Source organism: Filicampus tigris, chromosome 1 (assembly GCF_054856515.1).
Source record: "Filicampus tigris isolate MCC_2025a chromosome 1, RoL_Ftig_1.0, whole genome shotgun sequence".
In the NCBI taxonomy this organism is placed as follows: Eukaryota; Metazoa; Chordata; class Actinopteri; order Syngnathiformes; family Syngnathidae; genus Filicampus; species Filicampus tigris.
Genome location: NC_141217.1, coordinates 22687888 through 22709938, shown reverse-complemented (window position 1 = coordinate 22709938; position 22051 = coordinate 22687888). Strand labels below are relative to the sequence as shown.

The following is a 22051-nucleotide window of genomic DNA, read 5'->3' as shown; positions in this document are numbered from 1 at the left end:
TGCCATTGTCAAGGGTGTCATGGAAAAGCGACCACATAGGGGCAGAACCAGGCTGGTTCGGGGTAGAACCAGGAAAATGGAAAAGAAGCATAATTGCTGGACAGATGTGCTAACCGCTTGGCTACCGTGCTGCCAGGCAAATTCGATTTCGACACAAATTGTTGGTGTGGACCTCGCAGTTCAGTTAACATCAAAAGGCTTCTCTTTGCGTTTGTGTTATGATTTCTCTGATGTTCTTTTGACACAGATTCCAAAAGGATAAACAGCAAGGTTAAACGAAAGAAGTTGCGTGAATAAAGAAGTCGTCACTTGGTACCACACTGAAAATTCGAGTAATTTGTTCCGAGTCACTGATGATGTTGTGGTTCACATGTCTGACTTCGATGCATGCAGCATGGGTTACCACGAAGTGACGTTGTGAATGTGAATGGTTTTCGGTCTCTATACTGTATGAGATGATTCAAGGATGCTGCATTTTAAAGTGGAACCATTTGATATTTGATGAAGATCGATTCAGTGGGATTATTGTTTTGAATCAATATGGTACGACTCATTCTAAGAGGGTATGATGTAATTAAAAATGTAAATGAAAAAATGATGTTTCTTGTCATTTTACAATATATGTATATATATATATATATATATATATATATATATAAATATATATATATATATATATATATATATATATATATATATATATATATATATATATATATGTATACATATAGATGTATTTGTGTGTGTTTACATTTTAAAGCGGAACGATTCGATTCAATTTGATGCACACATGCCGATTTTCAAATCAATTTACATGACACCCCTATCAGTAACCATAGTGACATGATGGCAAAGTAAACAAGAGGTTTGTTCCGGCGTTATCTCTGAGTGTCTAGCGTCGGCGGCTGGTACACTGGAACTTGCCGGTCAACGAGTGGTGGGCGACCTCTGATGAGGTCAGCGACCTTCTCCGCGATCATGATGGTTGGAGCATTTAGGTTGCCGCTAACGATGCTTGGCATTATGGATGCGTCGACCACACGGAGGCCCTCAACGCCAAGCACGCGCGTCTGGGAGTCCACAACTGCCATTGGGTCGGAGGGCGTGCCCATTTTACATGTGCACGATGGGTGATACGCACTGTCAGCCTTGCGGCGTACGAAAGCATCGATGTCGGCATTGGACTGGATCTGAGGACCGGGCTGGACTTCCGGCCCCCGGAACGGGTCGAAGGCCTTTTGGGCAAAAATCTCCCGGGAGAGTTTGATGCATTCTCTGAACTCCAAAACATCGACATCTAAGAGGAAACAATGGTGGTGATGGATATTAGATATGGAATCGGTGTTGGCTTCTTCTTGTGGTGCCTTAAAGTGGAAGTCAACCCAAACATATTTTTTCACAGAACATGTTATATGCAGGCCCCACTAGTCTAAACACGGCATCTGATTAATAATGCGTTTGTGGAAAATGAGAAATCCACCCTTTTCAGCTAGGTCAGGGGGCGGCCATTTTGTCACTTCTGTCGAAAATGACATCACAATCGCTCAGGGCTCAGCTAACGACCAATCATGGATCAGCTTCAGAAAGCAGGTCAACTGTGATTGGTCGTTATCTGAGCCCTGAGAAACTTCGATGTCATCTCCAGTCGGCAAAAGTGACAAAACGGCCGCCCTCTGAGATGGCGAAAAGTGAGTGCATTTTGCTGCTTAACTTATATTCCACAAACGCAATATTAATCAGGATGCTGTATTTCAACCAGTGGGCCTGCTTAGAACATAGTCTGGAAAATAATATGTTTGGGTTGACTTCCGATTAGAGTGATGAGAACATACCGGTGGATAGGTAGTTGGGCTGTAGAATTGGGTGGTCCCGAGGGCTGGCGCTCTTCAGCTTCATCCAGCCAATGCTCGTGCTTCTCATTGGTCCCACATGAACCTACGACATTATGTTACTGTATGTAATCAGTAATGTAATGGTTCTCACAATTAGGGGTTCGGGTCTACAGGAAATGTGTCATCATCTCAATGCCAATTAAACATAACCACCATATCGTTGCTGTCCTGTGAAAAATACGTATATGGTCACCTTTGTAGTATTTTTCAAATTTTCACTTTAATGGGATGTCTGAAACGCAGAAACCCCATTTGCGTAAAAATGTTAAAAAAATAAAAAATGCTTTTCACAGGACAGCCACGATATGCACTATTAAAAGGAGAGATTGTAATAATAATAATAATAATTTAAAACATGTTTTTGTCATATTGTTCAAACTATCAATCTGCTTTGACAGCTGTACATGAATAAAATAATCTGTGAAGAAAATCACACTCTCTGGCCCCATCTTGTACATCATCATGACTGAGGAGGCAATTTGTTGTACACCCACACACAATACTCACGCACGCACTTACACAACAACCCCCCCCCCCCGCCCCCCCACCACGCACACACGCACACACCCCCACACACAGTCGCGCATGCACACGCACACGCACACAAAGTGGAAATGTACAAACACTGTACATATTTTTCTGTTTTACTAATATGTTTGATTCTTTTAGTAGCACTCCTGATGTGGCATACAGTTGTGTCCTCAAAGTGGTTTGGACAATTTATTATTTCCTGTTGGATGCACATCAATAATAATCTCATCAGTCAGCTTCTCTGGAAATTTCTGGGAAACTGCTGTTGTTTTTCTTTTTCAGAAACCAGCTGTTATTTTTTATTTTCCATCTGAATGACACGTGAGTTTCATTGCTCTCTTTCAATGTGGGTGAGTCTTATCTGATCAATCATCCACCCACACTTCAAATTCCAAGAACATAAACGTACCTTCCACCCCTCCAAAACCAAAATATAGCCACTGCACACTAACCTGATAAGCTTCTATCTTTGAAGCAACCCGCCCATGGTCAATAACCTGTGAGGGTAAGAAGTGAAACTGGATGTCAGGATGCGGGACCTGTGCCTGACTGCGAATAAAGCCCCCGCTCTCCAGGTGTGCTGTTGCTCCGTAACCTTTGTGACAAATGACAATAAGAGAGGGAGAACAATGAAGGCTGTCACTGCCAGACTTGGATCTCCTTTCTAACTATTTCCTGGGGCCAATATAGTACGATAACAGTAACGTAATGACTGTAGCAAGTTAAAGATGGACCATGAAACACCTTGGAATTCAATCAAAATTTCAAGGAAAATATTGCTCACAAATCTCACAAAAACGATGCAAAGCAAGATTTAGCACAATAAATGTGTGAAGTGCAAGTGTAACATTGCTCATGTTGCTTGAAAAGAATCAAACTGAAATGTGACAAGTGGTTTTAGTTCTATGATTTACGACTGTATATATGTTTATATTATATTTTGCATTGCTTTTAAAGCTTGTGTGCATGCATGCAGGAAAGTCTATATTACAATGTGGCCAAATTCTGAGTCAAATTGAATTGTCATTTGTTAAAAGGGTTCCATATCAAGAAGGAATCAAAACCACTAAGTTGTCTAAGACATTTTTTTTTAAGTATATATTCTCATTTTAATAACTGTTTTCATTTTGAAACATAATATGATATTTTCAGACAATTTTTGTAAACGCAGTGTTCTCAATGATAGGGAATTACAGTAAAGTGTGATAATCTAGAACATTCTAATCAACTATATCTTTAAACCATTAAAAACAGCTGTATTTAGACAGAATATGAATAGTTTTGGACATGGCGGTCTTCATCAAAATATAATATAAGATAATGAGAACATTTTACTATGACTAAATAGGAGTTTGCAATTAAAAAAAAATCACTCTTCATCATGTTTGTTAAAACTTTAGTATAACCTGACAATAGTACAGTACGTGAGTGAAAAGATCAGTGAAAACAATTTTGACCTCTCTAGCCACACCTTGAACCTCAAGGTTTAAGAAACAATGATGCCATGGAGAAAAACAACCATTCATTCCAAGGCTTGACTGATGAAATCCGTTATTTGCCTGTGAGAACACAGGCACACTCATACTGGGCACCAGGTTCTGTGAACCTGTTCTCAAACCAAAATGTTCGCAAACCGAGGTAATGTTTCCCATTCAAACAAACGGAAATGCAATTCATCGTTCCACCGCAGAACGACATGATTGTTACCTTATTCTGATCGTTGTGTGGTGAAACGATGATATACTTCCAGTGATCCTGGATTTCTCCATTGAGTCTGCGAGCAAATTTTTAAAGTAAATGTACGTAAAAGTCTGTCTTTGTCTGTCTTTGCGACAGTGACTCTCCTCTTTGGCTGCAAAGTGAGTAGAGGTCAGCTGCCACAACTGAGTAGATTTTTTTAACGCCTTAAAAAAAAATGTAATCAATTTCCATAATTAATGCTTTAGCTTTGACAGCCTTCATTATTTTCTAATTTTTTTTTGTAATTAGTTAATTTATGTACGCCAAGCACGTATAGCAACACAATTAAACGTTCTTCCACTAGAGGTAATGGTACATAATTTACCTGTATATCCACTTTTTGTGAATCGTTTCGCTAAGTGATGTGTGGTAACAAAATTTCCCATGTGAAAAATGCGACTTCACTCAATAAAGGTTGAGAAACACTGCGATAGAATCTCGTTTGACGTGCACACTTGGTCCTCATGCAATACAAACGTATTCAGCACCGTTGGTCGCTGAATTCCACCACGCACAGCCAATAATTTTTTAAATGAGTTACCGTCGAAGCCGGCGTCATTTCTGGTCTTGCTCCGGTCGATCTGAGTGCTCCTGACTCTTCCTGCCTTTGACGGGAACTTGCGTTGTCCAATATGGTTGCCACATCTATGTGGCCACCTGTCCACTGAGCTCTTTATGCTCCGATTGTCTCAACATTTTCACAACTATCTTCAATTCTGGAATTTGAGTTTGAGTTAATTTTTAATCAAATCTTTTTTGCCTTCCTCGCTACCTGCATTTGGGTCCACCTGCCGCTATCTCCATCACACTTTTGACACAGTGGTGTCATTTCCAGCAAAAAACAACCCATTCAACAAATGAATAATCACTAGCTCAGAATTTGACCAGTGTATGACAAACTTAAATATATAATTCTGCACATGAGAGTGTTACCAGTGAACACAGAGAGCCACTCCAGCCCTATTTTGACCATGTGGAAAGGTTTCTGGGCTTTGTACAGCGTGATGGGCTGAGTGCACTTCTGCTGGACGTACAACTCCAAATGGTCCTGTAGGTTGCTGCCCACACCTGAGAAAACATTCTCAACATCAAGATCTCCTCTTGACCAAGCTCACGTAGTCTCTGTTGTGAAATGCACCTGGTAAGTGTTGGACAACAGGGATGCCGTGTTGCTTGAGGTCATCAGCGTTTCCCACACCAGACAGCATGAGAAGTTGCGGCGAGTTGATAGCGCCACCGCTCAGGATTACCTCTTTATCTGCAAATACCTGGAAAGTGAAAACAGCTGATTTGTGAGATTTTGAACTGATGGACATTTTTTGCATCTATGGTGCAACTAGGAAGTATTCACAGCGCTTCACTTTTTCACATTGTGTTTTAAAATCTTATTTGAAAATTGATTAAATTAATTTCACCCATACGATTCCATACGTAATACTCATATATTTACGATATGAAATCATACGTGTAATATAAATCCCAATATCCTAATATATTCTGGCAATTTAACTAAAAAAATAATAAAAATAAGAAATGGCATTTACATAACTTTTGGGTACTTAACATTTGGTTGCACATGATTAAAATGTGGTCATCTGTTGTAATTTTCTACTCTTTTCCTCCAAAGTAATCAAATGATATTGCAACTGATCCGAATTAAGTAAATCCAATCGAACAAAAGGATTTTTATTTTCAGTGTAAATATTCACAGCCTTTGACACGTAGCTCACAATAGTAATAATTTTTCTGTGGCTTCACATACCGGAGGTCAACCCGTTGTTTGTCACGGGCTTACTGATTGTTTTAAACATCAACCGCCAACATGGCGGACTTACATACTCATGATTTCTTAGTTTTTATTTTTATTACACTTGAAAAAAATGCAAACTTATGGCATTTTTCATATGACAGGGTGTTATGTGTAGATTTGTTGTTAATTATCCCATTGTGAAACAATATAATGTAAATAAGGCTGTACAATAACAAAATGTGGACAAAGTGAAATGCGGCGAATACTTTCCTGATTCACTGCAGTAAATAAATTGAACTTTATTGCCCTCTGACCCGTTTTGTCTCTCCTTTCTGTACATATTCCACGCCCACAGCTCGGTGGCCATCAAACAGGATCTTGGTGGTTAGGCAGCGCACCTCTGTCTTTAGATTGGGTCGATCCAAGACCGGTCTCAGGTAGGCACTGGCTGTGCTCCACCTCTTCCCTGCAAATTTTTGAGGCAGTAAACCATGAGTATAAGTCAATATGAATCAAATGTAATACATGTACTCATATTTGTGGTAGTCCTTTAGCTCCCTTACCTTTAAAAATGGTCATGTCCATCCAGCCAAAGCCTTCTTGTTGGTATCCATTCATGTCTTCTGTAAAGGGGTATCCCGCCTGTTGTCCTGCCTCAATAAAAGCCTTGTGAAGAGGATGGTTAGTCTTCCCGCGGGACACGTGCAGTGGGCCACTACCTCCGCGGTATCTGCAGGTAATACATTGAAGTGATTCACAAATCTGAATTGAGTCCATTTCTGACTGCAATTACATTTTACCAAGCGGAAAGGCTAAGACAGCCGATGCTTGCATAGCCAAAAACGCAGTTCCACATGCGTTCTCTGCACGACAAATAGAAGATCTGTCAGCAGAAGATGTCACTCTAACCATGCTGAGGAGATGTATTAAATCGGGTGACTGGAGTAAATGTGAGACTGCTTATAAGACTGTTAGAAACGAACTCTGTACTATAGGAAAAATTGTGTTAAGAGGAACCCGGATTGTTTTTCCTCAGGCAGCGAGACGCAGAACGCTGATGCTGGCTCACAAAGGTCATCAAGGGGTCGTCAAAACAAAGCAGAGACTGAGAACAAAAGTGTAGTGGCCCGGTATTGATCGAGAGGCAGAAGAATTAATGAGGTCATGCATGTCAACTGAATAGTTGTAATTCACAGGATGTTCCTATCACAAGAACGGAACTCCCGCCTGGGCCATGGCAGACATTAGCACTTGACATGTGTGGACCATTCCCCACAGGAGACCATCTACTGGTGCTGACTGTCTACTACTCCAGATGGGTGAGTGTCGACATCCTCCGAAACCCCACTTCCGTAAACATAATAAAGTGTTTGACGCACTCGTTCGCGATTCATGGCATTCCAGAGATGATAGTGACCGACAATGGCACTCCGTTTTCATCGAGAGAATTTGAAATGTACCTCCAAATAAATGGGATTGCGCACCGCAAGGTCACTCCTTATTGGCCTCAAGCAAATGGTGAGGTTGAAAGGCAAAACAGGACGCTGTGTAAGGCGATAAGGGCAGCTCTCGTGGAAGGAAAAGACGGGGTAAACGAACTTGAAGTCTTCCTTTTAGCCTATCGCAGCACACCTCGTTGTGTAACGGGACGTAGCCCAGCAGAGTTGCTGTTCAATCGACAAATCAGGACCAAGCTCCCTGAACTGACAGCGCTTCAACATTCGCATCATTCGGTAGAGGACACTGACGTCCGCATCACTGACGCTGAACAGAAGAAGGGGCGTGTACACGCAGACAGAGTAAGGAGTGCGAAAGACAGCGTTGTGAAAAAAGGAGACAAGGTCTTACTTCGCCCTGCAGAAACAGAACACATTTTTGACACTTTAATAAGAGCGTCATGTGGAATAACAAAGGTTGAAAATGTTTGTTAAGATTTAATGTGGTGGAGGATATTGTCTAAGGAAAGGAGGGATGAAATGTATGGCATTCCTGAATGTGCGCCTATGTTACGTGATGGCGTAATTGAATGTGATGTTGCGTACCCGGAAGAGTGTGGAAAAAAGCGGGAGTAAGCACGGTGCAAGTTTGGTCAGCTCAGTGGTGTTAAGAAGAGGTAAAAACACTACAGCTGGTCAGAGCTGTTTCTGTCTCACTTTATGAGTGGTCTGAAGAACAACATGGCCTAAGGTACAGTACTGTGTAGGAGGTTCATTAGTCAACTACTGTTGCATAATATATAAACTTGCAACTGATTTTTGCACATTTTCCGAATAAATATAATCCAAAATGGGGTTGGCGAAATCCAACTTTACATCCATGTGGATTTATGCTCTTAAACTACTCAAATGTTTTTATTGCCTACCTGTTGCCGCTCAGTTCGTGGCATTGCGCCTTCCTGAAGTAAGGCAGGCAGTGGTCATAATCCCAGCCCTCCGCTCCTTCCCTCTGCCAGCGGTTGTAGTCTTCAGCGTGCCCGCGGATGTACACCATGGCGTTGAGCGAAGATGAGCCGCCCCACACTCGACCCCTCGGCCAGTACATGACCCGGTTGTCCACGTGTGCCTGAGGCAAAGTGTGGTAGTACCAGTTGTACCTGTTGGAGAAGGAAAAGTGCCACCATAGTTCAGATGACGGGAAATATCAGAATATATTCATTGGTAAATCTAAAAAAAACAGTCACTGTATTCACATTAATTCTAATAGGGAAAAATAATTACAAACCCAAATGTATCAAATGTTAAACAGCGTCCTATAATGTATTGAGTTGGCTGTTATGTCATATTTGTATTACAGTACACATTATCTAATTCCTATAACGTATCGATGACTGTACAACGGATATTTGTAACTTAGCAAAAGACACATGTCCAGTTTCTGCAACTATTGTGGTCCACAGTTTCTTCATGCATATGGGAGAGAGGCAGTCAAGGATACCAAAAAAAACTAGACTATACCATATTACTTTTTGGTACCCTTGTGTGGGCAAATACCAAAAACATTGATACAGATGTTTAATGAATTGGTTTTCAGGTGGCAGACAGTGAGATGTTATGACGCCTGTTTATGTGACTGATGTTATCGCCACCAGCCAGATCAAGATTCATTGCCGCACTGTGGTTAACTGAACCAAACCATACAACTTGGATAAGATGTGATTACTGACTACCGTACTTGTCGTCACAAAGGTTGTAGGTCAGTGCAGCCGGCATGTGGACCTTCCACGATAACCGTACGCTGCCCAGCAACAAGTCTTTCGGCCCGGCTTCCAGCAACAAGGCTGACTCCTGGGGATCCTCCGTCAGACGGTTGGCGAGAACGCAGCCTGCCGACCCTGCCCCGACGATTATATAACTGTACGATTTCTGATGGGCTGTGGACACCGCTGAAGGTGATGACCCTGGAGTCCGACGAGGGTCTGTGGTACTGACACATCTGTAATGGTGGGAGACAGCACCAGGGCAGCAAGTCCTTTGGACAAACTGACGATCAGGCAAGCGGGTAAAGAAGCTCCTGCTGTATGCTGAACATCTCCCGCTCATAATTTGTCTGGCTGCAGCGAGGCCAGGCATGGCAAAAGACAGCATGCTACTTCTCGGTGGGCTCTTTTCATGTACTGGTCAGCTGTCAGTGGAAACCAGAGCAAACATTAGCATAGTGATTCTCAAAGTGTGATACCACTAGTGGTAGGCAGGCTCCCCTCTAGTGGTATATGAAAGAATCACCAATTAAATGTTCAAACTTTGCATAAAGTTACAGTCAGTGTTGCCAGAGTAACCCTGGAAAAGTCACTTACTGTTTATTTGACTTTTAAAGTAACTTAGTCAAGTTGATTACTTGATTTTGAAAGTAATTAAATTAGATTCAAGTTACGTTAGTTTAATTAGACTAACGCTGACAACCCCACTTAACATAAACTTGACAACCGGTTTTGCCAATACTTAATTGAAAGTACATTTTTAACAGTGTAGTTTGAATGTCAAGCTTTTTAAAAATTAAAAACCTTTATTATATAAGTAATATATATATATATATATATATATATATATATATATATATATATATATATATATATTTATATATAGATATATATTTATATATATATATATATATTTATATATATATATATATATATATATATTTATATATATATATATTTATATATATATATTTATATATATATATATATATATATTTATATATATATATATATATATACGTAATTGATTTTATCAAAAAAATAGTCTTTATGGATTTCACTTTGAGTTTAAATGGCTACCTGTTTCTGTAAAAAAATAGTCTTCGTAGACATTACTTAACATAAATGTTTTTTTAAGGCAATCTGTTTTGGCCTGACATATTTAACTGCCACTATTGTCATTGCACACAATTTATAGTGTATGTAATTATTTATTAATTGAATTATCAAATTTGGGGACCTCATATAGTCGCACAGCCTCGTGGGTCTATCTCTTTAAGCTTGAATGTTCTACGATCCATGCGTTTTCTTGTTTTTGTTTTGTTTGAATTTGACTTACTGGTTGTGCTATTGAAGCTAAATAACACTTTGTCAAGAGCATACAGTGTCTAATGTAACTTAATATTTTTCTTTAGCTGACACAAAGTCAAAATAGTGTCTGGCGTTCCAGTTTGAAAACACAAATCACTCTCCTTCTTCCATTGTTATTTTTCATGTGGTCAAAACATGACATGGCACATGCGTGACATCACTTTGCCAGACACAAATGCAAATTCTTCTCTTCAAGCTGTAAACACTGCAGTTCCACTTATGTGTCGTATAATGTCCAGTTGTTTTCTGTGTTTCTTTATCTAGGAATGTGGTCTCCACCTGTATTTTGTTTACATTTGTATTAGTTTTGTTCTACATACACTACATCAAGGGGAGATTGGTAACAAATATTTATGTTTTATACAAGTGAAAATAATTTGAAAAAAAAACCATACATGTCAAGTCAACACACATGATTTGATTTCATGGGCCACATAAAATGCTGTCGTGGGGCCGGATCTGGCCCCCAGACCTTGACTTTGACACATGTGTAGACTAACACGATGCTTTCTAAAGTGTTACTGGCATCCCTTGTCACAGTGACTTCAACTTTTTTTGTAATCTACTTCAGTACAGTTCAGTTGTATTTAGTTGTAATACATTTCAAATAAATCATTATTTAACAAAATGTTTTTTATTTCCTATATTTACGTGCAATGTTAATGTTCAAACGGTGCACAATGCTACAATGGCTGTAATGATATTTTGATTATGATATGGTATACTGTATATGAGATACAAAATATTTTGATTAACAGTGGGCCTTCTTCGCTACTGTTATTTCGCTGATGGTCATTATGGTGGTATTTAGAGAGCTAAGTATTTTTTTATTTTTTTGAGCATGAGATTCAAAACCAGAACTGCTCAACTCTCATATAGATATGTTCGCCACGATCTCACAACATGCTGCCCCATTTGACAATTAGACACTGTCATTTGTGTTAAAGTAAGACATTATTGCATTTTGGTTGTGACATTCTGATTAAGATCCTGACCTAGATGGTCACTCATTAATTTCTCAGGTAACAAATGTTTAACTAGGTCCGCTCTTTTGGATCTAAACTGGACTTTATAATGTTCTTTGCTGTACCAGTTGTTAAAGCAAAAGCTACAACAGCCTGTCTAAATCGTTTACTGGTGGATGAATGATATTCTCAAGTGCATATAGACAGTGGCACATGTGGGCCATATATCATATAACCAGTTTACAATTTCAAATTCAATTCAGCCAGCAGCCTCAAATGTCAAGTCTATTTATGAACACGAAAGTTGAAAACAAAACTAACAAAAATACAGTTCAGTATTGCAACAGTTAAAAAAAAAAGTTAACACAGAATCCAATTTCGCAACATTTTTCTTATCAGTGTAAGGGTCCACTATTGTGTTTCTTATTGTCTGACCCACTTAGCACTTAAGAAATATATTTTTAAATAAATAAAACACAACAAGCATTCGAAACGATATGTTAATTCGCATAAATTGTTGACTTTTTTTTTTTTTGACAGCTAAATGCTCGCAGCAAAAATCAACAGTATTCCAGTGGACCACCAGAAGCGTCTTATTCCCACAAGGTTATGGTCATCATGTAAAATGACGTCATTGTCATGCATGACAAACAGACGGTAATCAAATGCGAATAGTTGCAGAAACAAACAGCCAGCTTACCGTTTGAAAGGCGAGCGGAGCACACGCGCCGGAGCGAGTGGGCGGAGTCTTGAACGGAATCAGAAGACTGCGTTTTCTTTCCAAGCAAACATCTCACTTATGTGTGTCCACAGTTTTAATCATGAGGAGGCTACAACTTTTTGTCTGCTGTTACCTCGCGGCTCTGGTGACGTCACTCGACATTGTAAGTTGCCCTGCTTTGTGGATAGCTCCATGACAGGTTCATCTGTCAAAATAATGAACCATATTGTATTGTGTCCTTATAGAACGTCAAGTGTCGTGAAAATGATGGTATGTATGTTTTATTTTCATTTTACGTAGTCCTATACAGAAGACGGTGGTGGCAAAAGCACCCACCCCTGTACTTCAGTAGAAGTACAAGTACAGGTGTTTAAAAAAAAAAGATGAATGTTTTACTGTCAGTTACTGCCTTATATGAACTTCTTAAACAAGGTCATATGGAATGAATATCTTGCTTCTCCAAATCTGTTTGTTATTGTTATGAGTGCACCGTTTCACTTCCCTCCATGCCGGTCCCTGTTTTTTACACCTTAGAAAAGCCCAAGATCTCATATGCTTTCTCAATAAATATACCGGTACTTAATATGCTGAAACGTACTCGCCTACTGAAACATATACTTCAGTATATAATATGTGAGCATTTCAGCATATCATACAAGAGGATTTCAGTAATAAGAGTATTTGAATAATATAAAACATACATCTAAGTATATGTTTATATGTGAGAGGATCTCAGTATGAGTGTGAGAGCTCTTCAGAAGTGCATTAGAGAAAATCCTAAATGATGTCCCTACCAGTCTTTTACGTGGGCGTGGGCGTTTGTTTTACAATATCTAAAATATTTATCGAGTATCAACACTTTAAAAACATTTTTTGGTTTAACATTGATAATAATTACCTTTCAATGTCTTAATTAGAATATAATCACACAAACGTGCGCAGACCCGCACACACACACTTTTTGCTTCAAATGGTGGGATAATGTTACTGTAAATTACATATATGCAAATTATGTGACATGACCTCAACAGTGAAATAAAATGTCAACTAGGTAACAGTCACAGCATATCAACCATGTTGCTCTGATTTTATGACATCTGTTTGCACGGCCACTTGTTGCTAGACATAGTTATTAGGTCTTAGTCATAACTGGCCAATAGGTCAATTACTCATAATGGTCATACTTCAGTCAAATCCAAAATATGTAGGGCATAGCAAGGACTGTAGTCGTGTTTAAAATTGAAAAACTAAATCATGAGTGCAGAGTTGCAATGGGTGCTTTCATTTTGTGGTCCCCTCTCAAGGTTTCTCACTTTTCCCCAGATGAGGTTTTTTGAGTTTTTCCTTGCCCTCCTGGGGGTTAAGATCAGGGCATGTCGTGTATATGATCCGGTGCATATGTGAAGCCCTTTGAGACTTTCCTGTGATTAAGGGCTATATAAATAAATTTGACTTGACTTGACGTGATTGTTTTAATCACTGCTCTGTTTGAAATGTAAAATATCTACCCAGTTGCATGCCTTCAATCCTTTATAGGGCACTCAATTCAGGAGGCAAATTAAAAAAATGACAAAAAAAAACCAAACAAAAAACAAATGAAAAAAAAAATTCCTTTGAATAACATTTTAAACTACCGGTATATAATTTTACATTTTAAAATGCAGTTTTGAAAACGTGTGACAGACACTATTGAATGCATGTAAAAGAATTGCCTCTTTCTCCAGATTTCCCCCCTTCAAGTCAAAACAGTCCTTCTCTGCTGGCAGACTTGAAGGTTGAGCTGGTTAAAGTGTCAGGAATTGACATGGTCAACGTAAGCTGGGCAATCAACATTGATGGTAAGGCTCATTGAGTTGCTTTTGGATTTAAAAATATTCCTTTCAAATGAGTTTGGAAGTCACTTGTTGCATGGTATGCAGACTAGGGAATTGTGACCACATTTAACGTGAAGTTTTCTAAATAAAGTTCAACTTCAGCCTGCAATCACTCACAATTCATCCAAACTATGTGAAATTGAGTTGCTTCATCCAATCTCTTGATTGAATTCTGATGCAGCTCTGTCATTTCTTGTCTCTGTGCAGCTAGCATAAAATATCTGATTGGCACACGCATTAGCGGGAAGGAAGATCACATCTGTGAATACTTTCCACCTTTGGCCAAGTCCAACCTTACTGGGATACAACAGGTAGTACAGCAAAGATGAATTCAAATTGTGGAATGTAAATGCTGTGATTATATCGTTGCTGTTATGTCGTTGCTTTTCTGTTCATGATTTCCTCTTTGAATTCCCCATAGGTTTTCAGATAAAGCCCAATATTTTCATTCAAATCAAAAGTTACATGCATTGTACATTTCAGACATGAATACAACACAATATGTAAGATAACCAAAACAAATAAATAAATAAATAAAGAAAGAAAGAAAGAAAGAAAGAAAGAAAGAGATAACTAAATAAAAACAAAAAGATAAAAGATAACTAAATAAAAACTAAACTATATTTGTTTGCTTTTTTTGTCAATTAAAACAAGCAGAAGTATAAAACAAATGTTTTTTGATGTCGAACGGTATTAGTGTAACTGCTTGTTCCTCAGTATTTACTCTGCTCAGCATTTAGGGCTCTATTTTTGTAGACAGCGCACGTGAGCTCAGCTTAAAAACTGTCGCAACAAAATTTTGCAGGTGTTTTTGGCGCAGGTGATTAAATGCGCTTTTGGTAGATTTGATCAAAGTGCAGGCAGACAGATTCTGCACTCCGCGGTCGTTGTGGTGGATGTCATCGAATACCATTCATAAATATGACAACAGCATCCATTTAACCCTCTGAATCATTGTAGAAATCAATTCCTTGAACGCATCGTTATCCTCATCATCTTTATTAGATTTCTTAAAACAATAACGATTGGAGTGGAAGGCGGTCTCCAAGTGCGCACTTCACAGTGGTGATCTGTGATTGTCCTGGCCAACTTGAAATCATTCCCCTGTGGCGGTCTACTTGCAGTTCCTTATAAACAAACTTTGCATGCTTTACTCTTCTGCGTCGACTCCAGCGAGTTTATTTCTGCTCCTGCAACGCCAAAGACTGTGTGCGCCCCTCTTTCGTTAAATTTAAAGGAAATGAGGGGCTGGGAAGCAGGTCAGCTGTGTTCACTCCCACAAGAACCCCCTTCCAACTGTACTTGTCTATGAAAATACTAAAAGAAAGAAAACTACACCCAGGTGCTCAGTTAGACTGCACTTTGCGCTAGACTTGCACTAAGCATTAAAATAGGGCCCTGAATCTGTTTGGTCAATTGTGCGTTCTATGTATTTAGGTACTGATTGTTTGTAAAAGAGATGTGGACGTTACAAAATCAACATTTACAATGTCAATGTCTTTTCTGTCTGTCTCATTTAGAAATGGTTTCATTACTTAGTGAATGAAAGATATGGCGCCTTGATCCAGGTGACCAACCTTCCTTTGCCACCATTGGGGAGTGGCCCTTCTTATAAGAGTGCAAACATCGTCACTCCTCGACAAACACAGAGTAAGTACACTTTGATTGAAATTCCTCAATCTACTACTATACTGTGACACTTCATTTTGAGACAGCAGACTAGTGACGTGCGAAGCACACTGACGAATGGCTGGTATGGATGCTCCCGAAAATTAAATTGTCGAGTGTGTGTTGTGGGATGTGCAGATGGTGCTTTTTCTAAGTGCACCCGTTTACCCGTTTCTGCAGGCCCTTGGAACAGGCCATTTATTCAGTCACAGTCCTTTATTTTAAAGACACAAAAACACAAGACAGAGATATGGCATCTTTCCTGCTAACAGGTAGTTCAGTGCTGGTGCAGCGCTCATTATCAGTCAGTAACATCATTATCGTCAAAACCCAACATGAGTCAGCATACTACAACTCCATAACAAAAATCTAAATATAGGTTAGGGGTGTAACAAGAACTGATTTGAATTGGAAAATTGATGTAACCGAACTGAATTGAATCATTACATTTTGAAATTTCTTGTCCTTAAATTGTATCACACACCTTGTATCGAAATACAATACGTATCAAATCATCTTTTACGAGAGACGCACACTAGGTATAAATTGGTATAAATCAGCATAAATCGGGATGCTGATGATTTGCTGTTTCTTAGAATTTGATTAACTTGAATAATTTGTTACTTGAAAAGCTTTTACATGGTGCCACATATTAACAAAAGCTACAAAGGTATCATATCAAATGCATTCGTCATCCTACTGTTGAATTGAATCATTCTACTTGAAAATGTACTGTTTTACAATCACATCGTCATGTCATGTCATCTTCCAAACCGCTTATCCTATATAGGGTCGCGGGGAGTTGCTGGAGCCTATCCCAGCCGTCAATGGGCGAAGGCAGACTACACCCCGAACTGGTCGCCAGCCAGTCGCAGGGCACACATAGACACTGTCACTGAGCGGGAATCGATCCCACGCTGCCCGCACACAACTCAGGCGTGTGTACCACTACACTATCAGCGGACGCCAATCACATCGTACCCCATGTATATAGATATGTATTGAATCATCTTTTATTGGAGAGATGAACAGCTGAAAATATATGTACACTGTAATTACATGCTGGATGAGGCAAGCTGACAGGGCCATAACGTTTGGTTCTGAAGCAGGGTGACACTACAATTGTGACTCAAATGGACAGTAAAGTAAAAGATGTCGTAGAAAAATAGAAACAAATAATGGCATTGCATTTGTTTGTCCAGCTTTATTCTAGCTAGGAGGCTACCCTCTGGATCATGGAGAATGATATTTAGATGGGAATCGCGCCATTGGCATTCTAGTGCAGGGGCTCTTCTTTTTCTGGAAATTGTGGGGGAAAAACTGAAATTTTTGCACATTTATGTGCATATTTTCACAGCCCTCCACAAAGTGTAATGTAAAACGTGCGTACTCCCCAGGACAAACAACCAAACAGCAAATAATGATTTGGCCTTCTAAATTGAGGCCAAAGTATGAATGCATTGCATCCTGATGGTGCAATAAACAGTTTGAGGTTAGTAGGTTTACTGGTGGCAGGGACATTCATTGATTCCGCTCGTTCAAGATATTAAATCAATCATTCTTGCAGACAATTAAAAAAAACGTATATATATATATATATATTAGGGATGTAACGGTTTTTTGTATTCGTCCCGTACTGTCTCGGTACGGGCTTCACGGTTCGGTGCACGCAGTCATACGACGAATACGTCTGATGGTGGGGGGGGAAAAAGTCAACACCTGATTCTGCATTCACACCAATGCTCCGTTCACACCAATTCCGTTGAGAGCGTTTCTGGTGGCGTGTTTGTATTGGAGTCAATGTAGTTCACACAGACGGGCACAGTTTCGTGCAGGGTGGTGGGACGCGAAGCGAAGCACCGAAATTTCGTCTCACGGCAGCCAATCAGGATCGGGCATACTACGTCACACACAGCCAAACAGCGTCCAGTTCACTCGGCGGCTTTTTTTCCCCTAACTTTACACAGCAATATTGTTAGCATTAGCATAGTGTGTGAAAAATGCTGTCGTCGTCTACTATCAAGCGAAGCCCCTCCCCTCTCCGCTGTGCGCAAATGAACGGCTACTTTTAAGCAGCGTGGAGAAGTGAAAGCAGACTGAGCCAAAGATATTCGTAATTACTGAAGCAATCGGCATATACATAGCAACATCTATGCGTCTGCTGCTCTTATAATGAAGTTAAAGTTACTAGTTGGTAAGTGCTACCTGACTTTATCTGCAACCTCATTCTATCCATACAAGAAAGGGTGTTTTCCTGCGTTTAATCTTTTTAATTGTTATTATTATTATTATTATTTATGAACAACCCTAATGCGCATGTTTTATTCTATTTTGTGCTTTTATAACAGGGATGTTTTTGCTTTATAGCAAATTGAATTGTAGCTTGCTCTCTGTTAAAAGTAAATTAAAAAAAAAATCTTGTCTTATGCATTTGAGACTTATTGCTATACCGAACCCGTACCGAACCGTGACCCCCATACCGAAGTACGTACCGAACCGTAACTTTTGTGAACCGTTACACCCTTAATATCGCTGGTGTCAGCCCGAAACCTTGTACCGGTTAAATATTTACTTTTCAGGAGACATGAAAAATGTCAAGTTTGTTCACCCATTAGCATTGCATTGTGAAAGAGAGCAAACCATTTTCAACACTTTAGATTGGTCAATAATGTGTAAAAGTAACACATAGGTGTGTGGACTGACCAATAGATTTTTTTTTACAATATGAAATTCACCAAAATGTGACTTACGAGGTTATGGCACAACACCAGCGATATATATAATTTCATTTATAAAATTGTATATTAACTAATACACGTATACAAATGAAGAATCCAGAGCTCCGGCCTTCCTGTGTGGAGTTTGCATGTTCTCCCCGTGCCTGCGTGGGGTTTCTCTGCATACTCCGGTTTCCTCCCACATTCCAAAAACATGCATGGTAGGTTAATTGAACAGTCTCAGTCTAAATTGTTCCTTGGTGTGCCTGTGAGTGTGAATGGTTGTTCGTCTGTGTGTGTCCTGCGATTGTCTGGAAATCAGTTCAGGGTGTACCCCGCCTACTGCCAGAAGACCTCTGTGGTAGGCTCCAGTATGCCTGCATGTCTTGTGAGGGTAAGCGGTTCGGATAATGGATGGATGGATGCATGAATGACCTGGCCCATCTCTCCATTCAAAAATCTTTGCCTATCCTTTGCCATAAACCTAGCACAAATGTTTGTTTCAACATTTGCAATTCATCATTTACTTTTTTTTTTTTTTTCAGGTCTCGCACCAAAGCCGACTAATTTTCCTACAGGTTAGGAATCTTAAAACCATGTGCACATAGTGATAATAACAATCATGATGACCATGAATAAAATTAATGTGAAATACATTTCTCTCCAGCTGAGATCACTGATATCACTACAGGGAACCCCCATACAGGTATGATGCAAAAATTGCATGCAATATCAGAATATACAACAGCATACACATGGATATGTATAGCAGCTTCAGTTTGTAAATATTTTTTTGATTGCACATTACATCTGAATGACTAAATTAAAGTGGTTTTGCATTGGTTCACTGCTGCAGGTCCGAAAAACAACTACCCCAGCATATTGGTGAACCTATATCTAGGATTGGCTGCTTTGATGATCCTAACTTCTGGATACATTATCTGTAAGTTTAAAATCTTAAAACATAAACTTAATAGGAATGTTCTAATATTATACACAATATACATACACACATATACACACCACCACATCCAATATTACTTATTTTTTTAATGTGTACTTACTTATTTTTTATACAGACAAAAGATGTGGGACAAACTTGGCCATATCATTGGGGTTTAAAAGCTTACCGAAATCAACCCAAGATCCCATCCATGTCCTTTTGGTGTACCCCCCTGCGAATGGAGCCTTTCAGAAGGCTGTGATGGCCTTGGCAGAATTCCTGCAGAAGCACGCAGACTGCAGCGTTGCGATTGACGTATGGCAGCAGAGCAGAATTGCACAAGTTGGTCCCATGCGCTGGCTGGCTGAACAAGTCAAAGCTGCACAACGCGTCCTCATCGTCTGCCCACCGGTAAGACATAAAATGTATGTTCAGGGGAAATACAGTATTATACGATGCAAGTAAACCCCTCTGTCTGACCAATGTCCGCATCTACTGTGCCATTCTGTACTTTACATCACTTTTTTCCATTTTTTTACTGAGCTAAGATGCGCTTTTTACATTAGGCAAGGGAGCGTTATTTACAGAGCTGGTGACGGATGCCCATTTTGTATGTGATAAATGATACTATAGACCGGTCCGCCTCTAATTCTAAACGGGCGTCCGTTGGCGATTCTGACTAAGATAGATATAATTCAACATCCTAAAATGTGTTCTCTACCTTTACGTATTCCGTCCTTATTCAAACACTAATCTTCTTTAGTGTACTCATTTAATAGAACTTACTTTTTAAAGATAACGAAAATATATTAGATGGAAGGGCACTTCATATCTATTAGTGAGTAATATGTATTACATTTTTTTTTTACGAAACTACACCGCTGATTGTGCAGACATTACATAGATATTTGGGAAAGGTGGGCATTCCGCCTATGTGATGGACCGGTCCGTCTGTCCATCACTGACGGACGCCCATTTTGCTGACGATTGATGGGAAAAATGTTGAAATAGGCGGACTAAGCATAGTCGGGAGCCTCTTTATTTAATCCGTCATTCGTTTGTAGTCTGCCATTAGTCTATTTTTTGCGGCGGGGCTTCGATGGCTGTGGCGAGCGCGGCGAGGAACAATAATGAATTGTATTTGCTCTATTTGTTTACTCGCATATATGCTTTACAATAGCTCTTAAGGTGGAAGTTTACACAAACAAATAAATGTGAGGGACTACAGCCAAATTCTAGGGGCAAAGGTTGATTACATGAGCTGTTCGTATCGGCATTGGAAGAGACGCAAAACTTTTTTTTTTTTAATATTGCTTTTGGTTTTGCCTCGCTCAAGGAGTGTTTAAGGACTACCAGCAAAATAGGACATTTAAAAGTCAGACAGAAAAAGCTCCATCAGCATATTTAATATAATGGCATACGACACCTGGTTTTGAACCCACAACCGCTGAACTGTAAGGCAGACGTTGTAACTAGTGACCCACTGTGCTGCCTTTGGTCGCTTATCATTTATAAATAAGTCACCTAGTGATAGTGCCTGTACATTTTCTAGTCTGAATGTGTTTATTCAAATACATTATGCATTTTGCAATTAGACTGGCTGGCGACCAGTTCGGGGTGTAGTCTGCCTTCGCCCATTGACGGCTGGGATAGGCTCCAGCAACTCCCCGCGACCCTATATAGGATAAGCGGTTTGGAAGATGACATGACATGACATTTTGCAATTATTGAGCCATGATGTCAACTATGGTGGAGACCACCAAATGTCTAATTCTCTCGCCTGCAAAAATTGAATGTTCTGACATAATTTACTTTACTTACAGTCAAGTCACCCTCCTCCCATCCCCATTTCCACCTCCATGGGGGGAACCTCCATACCAGCTGCAGCTCACGACCTTTACCCTCTGATCCTCAACATGGTGGCAAGCCATGCTAAGAGTGCACATGAGCTCGCTAAGTTCTGGGTGCTGCAGCTAGGCAATCAGCAAGAGAAGAGGTCTGGTAACCTGGCTCCAGAACTGAGGGCATGCAAGCTTTTTTGTTTACTGAAAGATCTGAACAAACTGTGTCGCAGTCTGCATACTCAAAGACAAGATGGTAAACCGAGATCGACTCTTGTCTTTGGACCTGGAGTAATCGACAAGAGTATGGTGAAGTTAAGAGACTCTGTTGAGGAACTAAGTGGACATTGTTTATTGATTTCCAGAGAGGCAGTGCCGGACAATTGTGTGATCATCTCTATTTGAATATTTTCAATGAAATGTATGGACTAATACTAAGAATCCACACAATTAAACCTATAGAATTATAAGACAAAAATATGTATATATATTTTTTTAAGTACAGAAGATATTCCATTCATGTTTTTTCTGAAATTTGTACCTATCTCTTCTGAATGATAGCATTTTTATATTCTGGGGATGCACCTGCAATATGTTTCCGAATATTAGTAGTAAACAAATAATACATTTAAAAACATATCACACGCCAGAATTTACGTTTTAAAGTACTGTACAGTAGGAACTAGGAACTATGTGAAGAGTAAATGTTTCATCATTCCATAAACTGGTTAAACCACTCTTGTATTTTGCAAATGCATAATACTGTACAGTATTTTATGAGAAATATGTGCTCATGTTTGTGTTATTGTTACAATAAATGTTGTTGAAACGGTGGCCTTTAT

At 39.5% G+C, this 22051-nt stretch overlaps 2 protein-coding genes across 2 annotated transcripts; one reads left to right on the top strand and one right to left on the bottom strand.

Annotated features, from left to right (window-relative positions):
* Positions 1 to 741: 741 nt before the first annotated feature.
* Positions 742 to 12274, bottom strand: chdh (choline dehydrogenase). The gene is made up of 10 exons (XM_086026889.1): positions 12146 to 12274; positions 9085 to 9534; positions 8276 to 8506; positions 6477 to 6643; positions 6228 to 6379; positions 5302 to 5431; positions 5097 to 5231; positions 2876 to 3018; positions 1833 to 1935; positions 742 to 1297 (listed from the first exon to the last, which is right to left on the bottom strand). The coding sequence occupies exons 2-10, from the start codon at positions 9495 to 9497 to the stop codon at positions 879 to 881; spliced, it is 1893 nt and encodes a 630-aa protein (XP_085883015.1). The 5' UTR covers positions 9498 to 9534; positions 12146 to 12274; the 3' UTR covers positions 742 to 878.
* On the top strand, positions 12099 to 22043 carry il17rb (interleukin 17 receptor B). The gene is made up of 10 exons (XM_086026902.1): positions 12099 to 12329; positions 12412 to 12436; positions 13891 to 14004; positions 14248 to 14351; positions 15561 to 15690; positions 18971 to 19003; positions 19093 to 19131; positions 19282 to 19368; positions 19505 to 19779; positions 21192 to 22043. The coding sequence occupies exons 1-10, from the start codon at positions 12267 to 12269 to the stop codon at positions 21612 to 21614; spliced, it is 1293 nt and encodes a 430-aa protein (XP_085883028.1). The 5' UTR covers positions 12099 to 12266; the 3' UTR covers positions 21615 to 22043.
* The last annotated feature ends 8 nt before the right edge of the window (positions 22044 to 22051 follow it).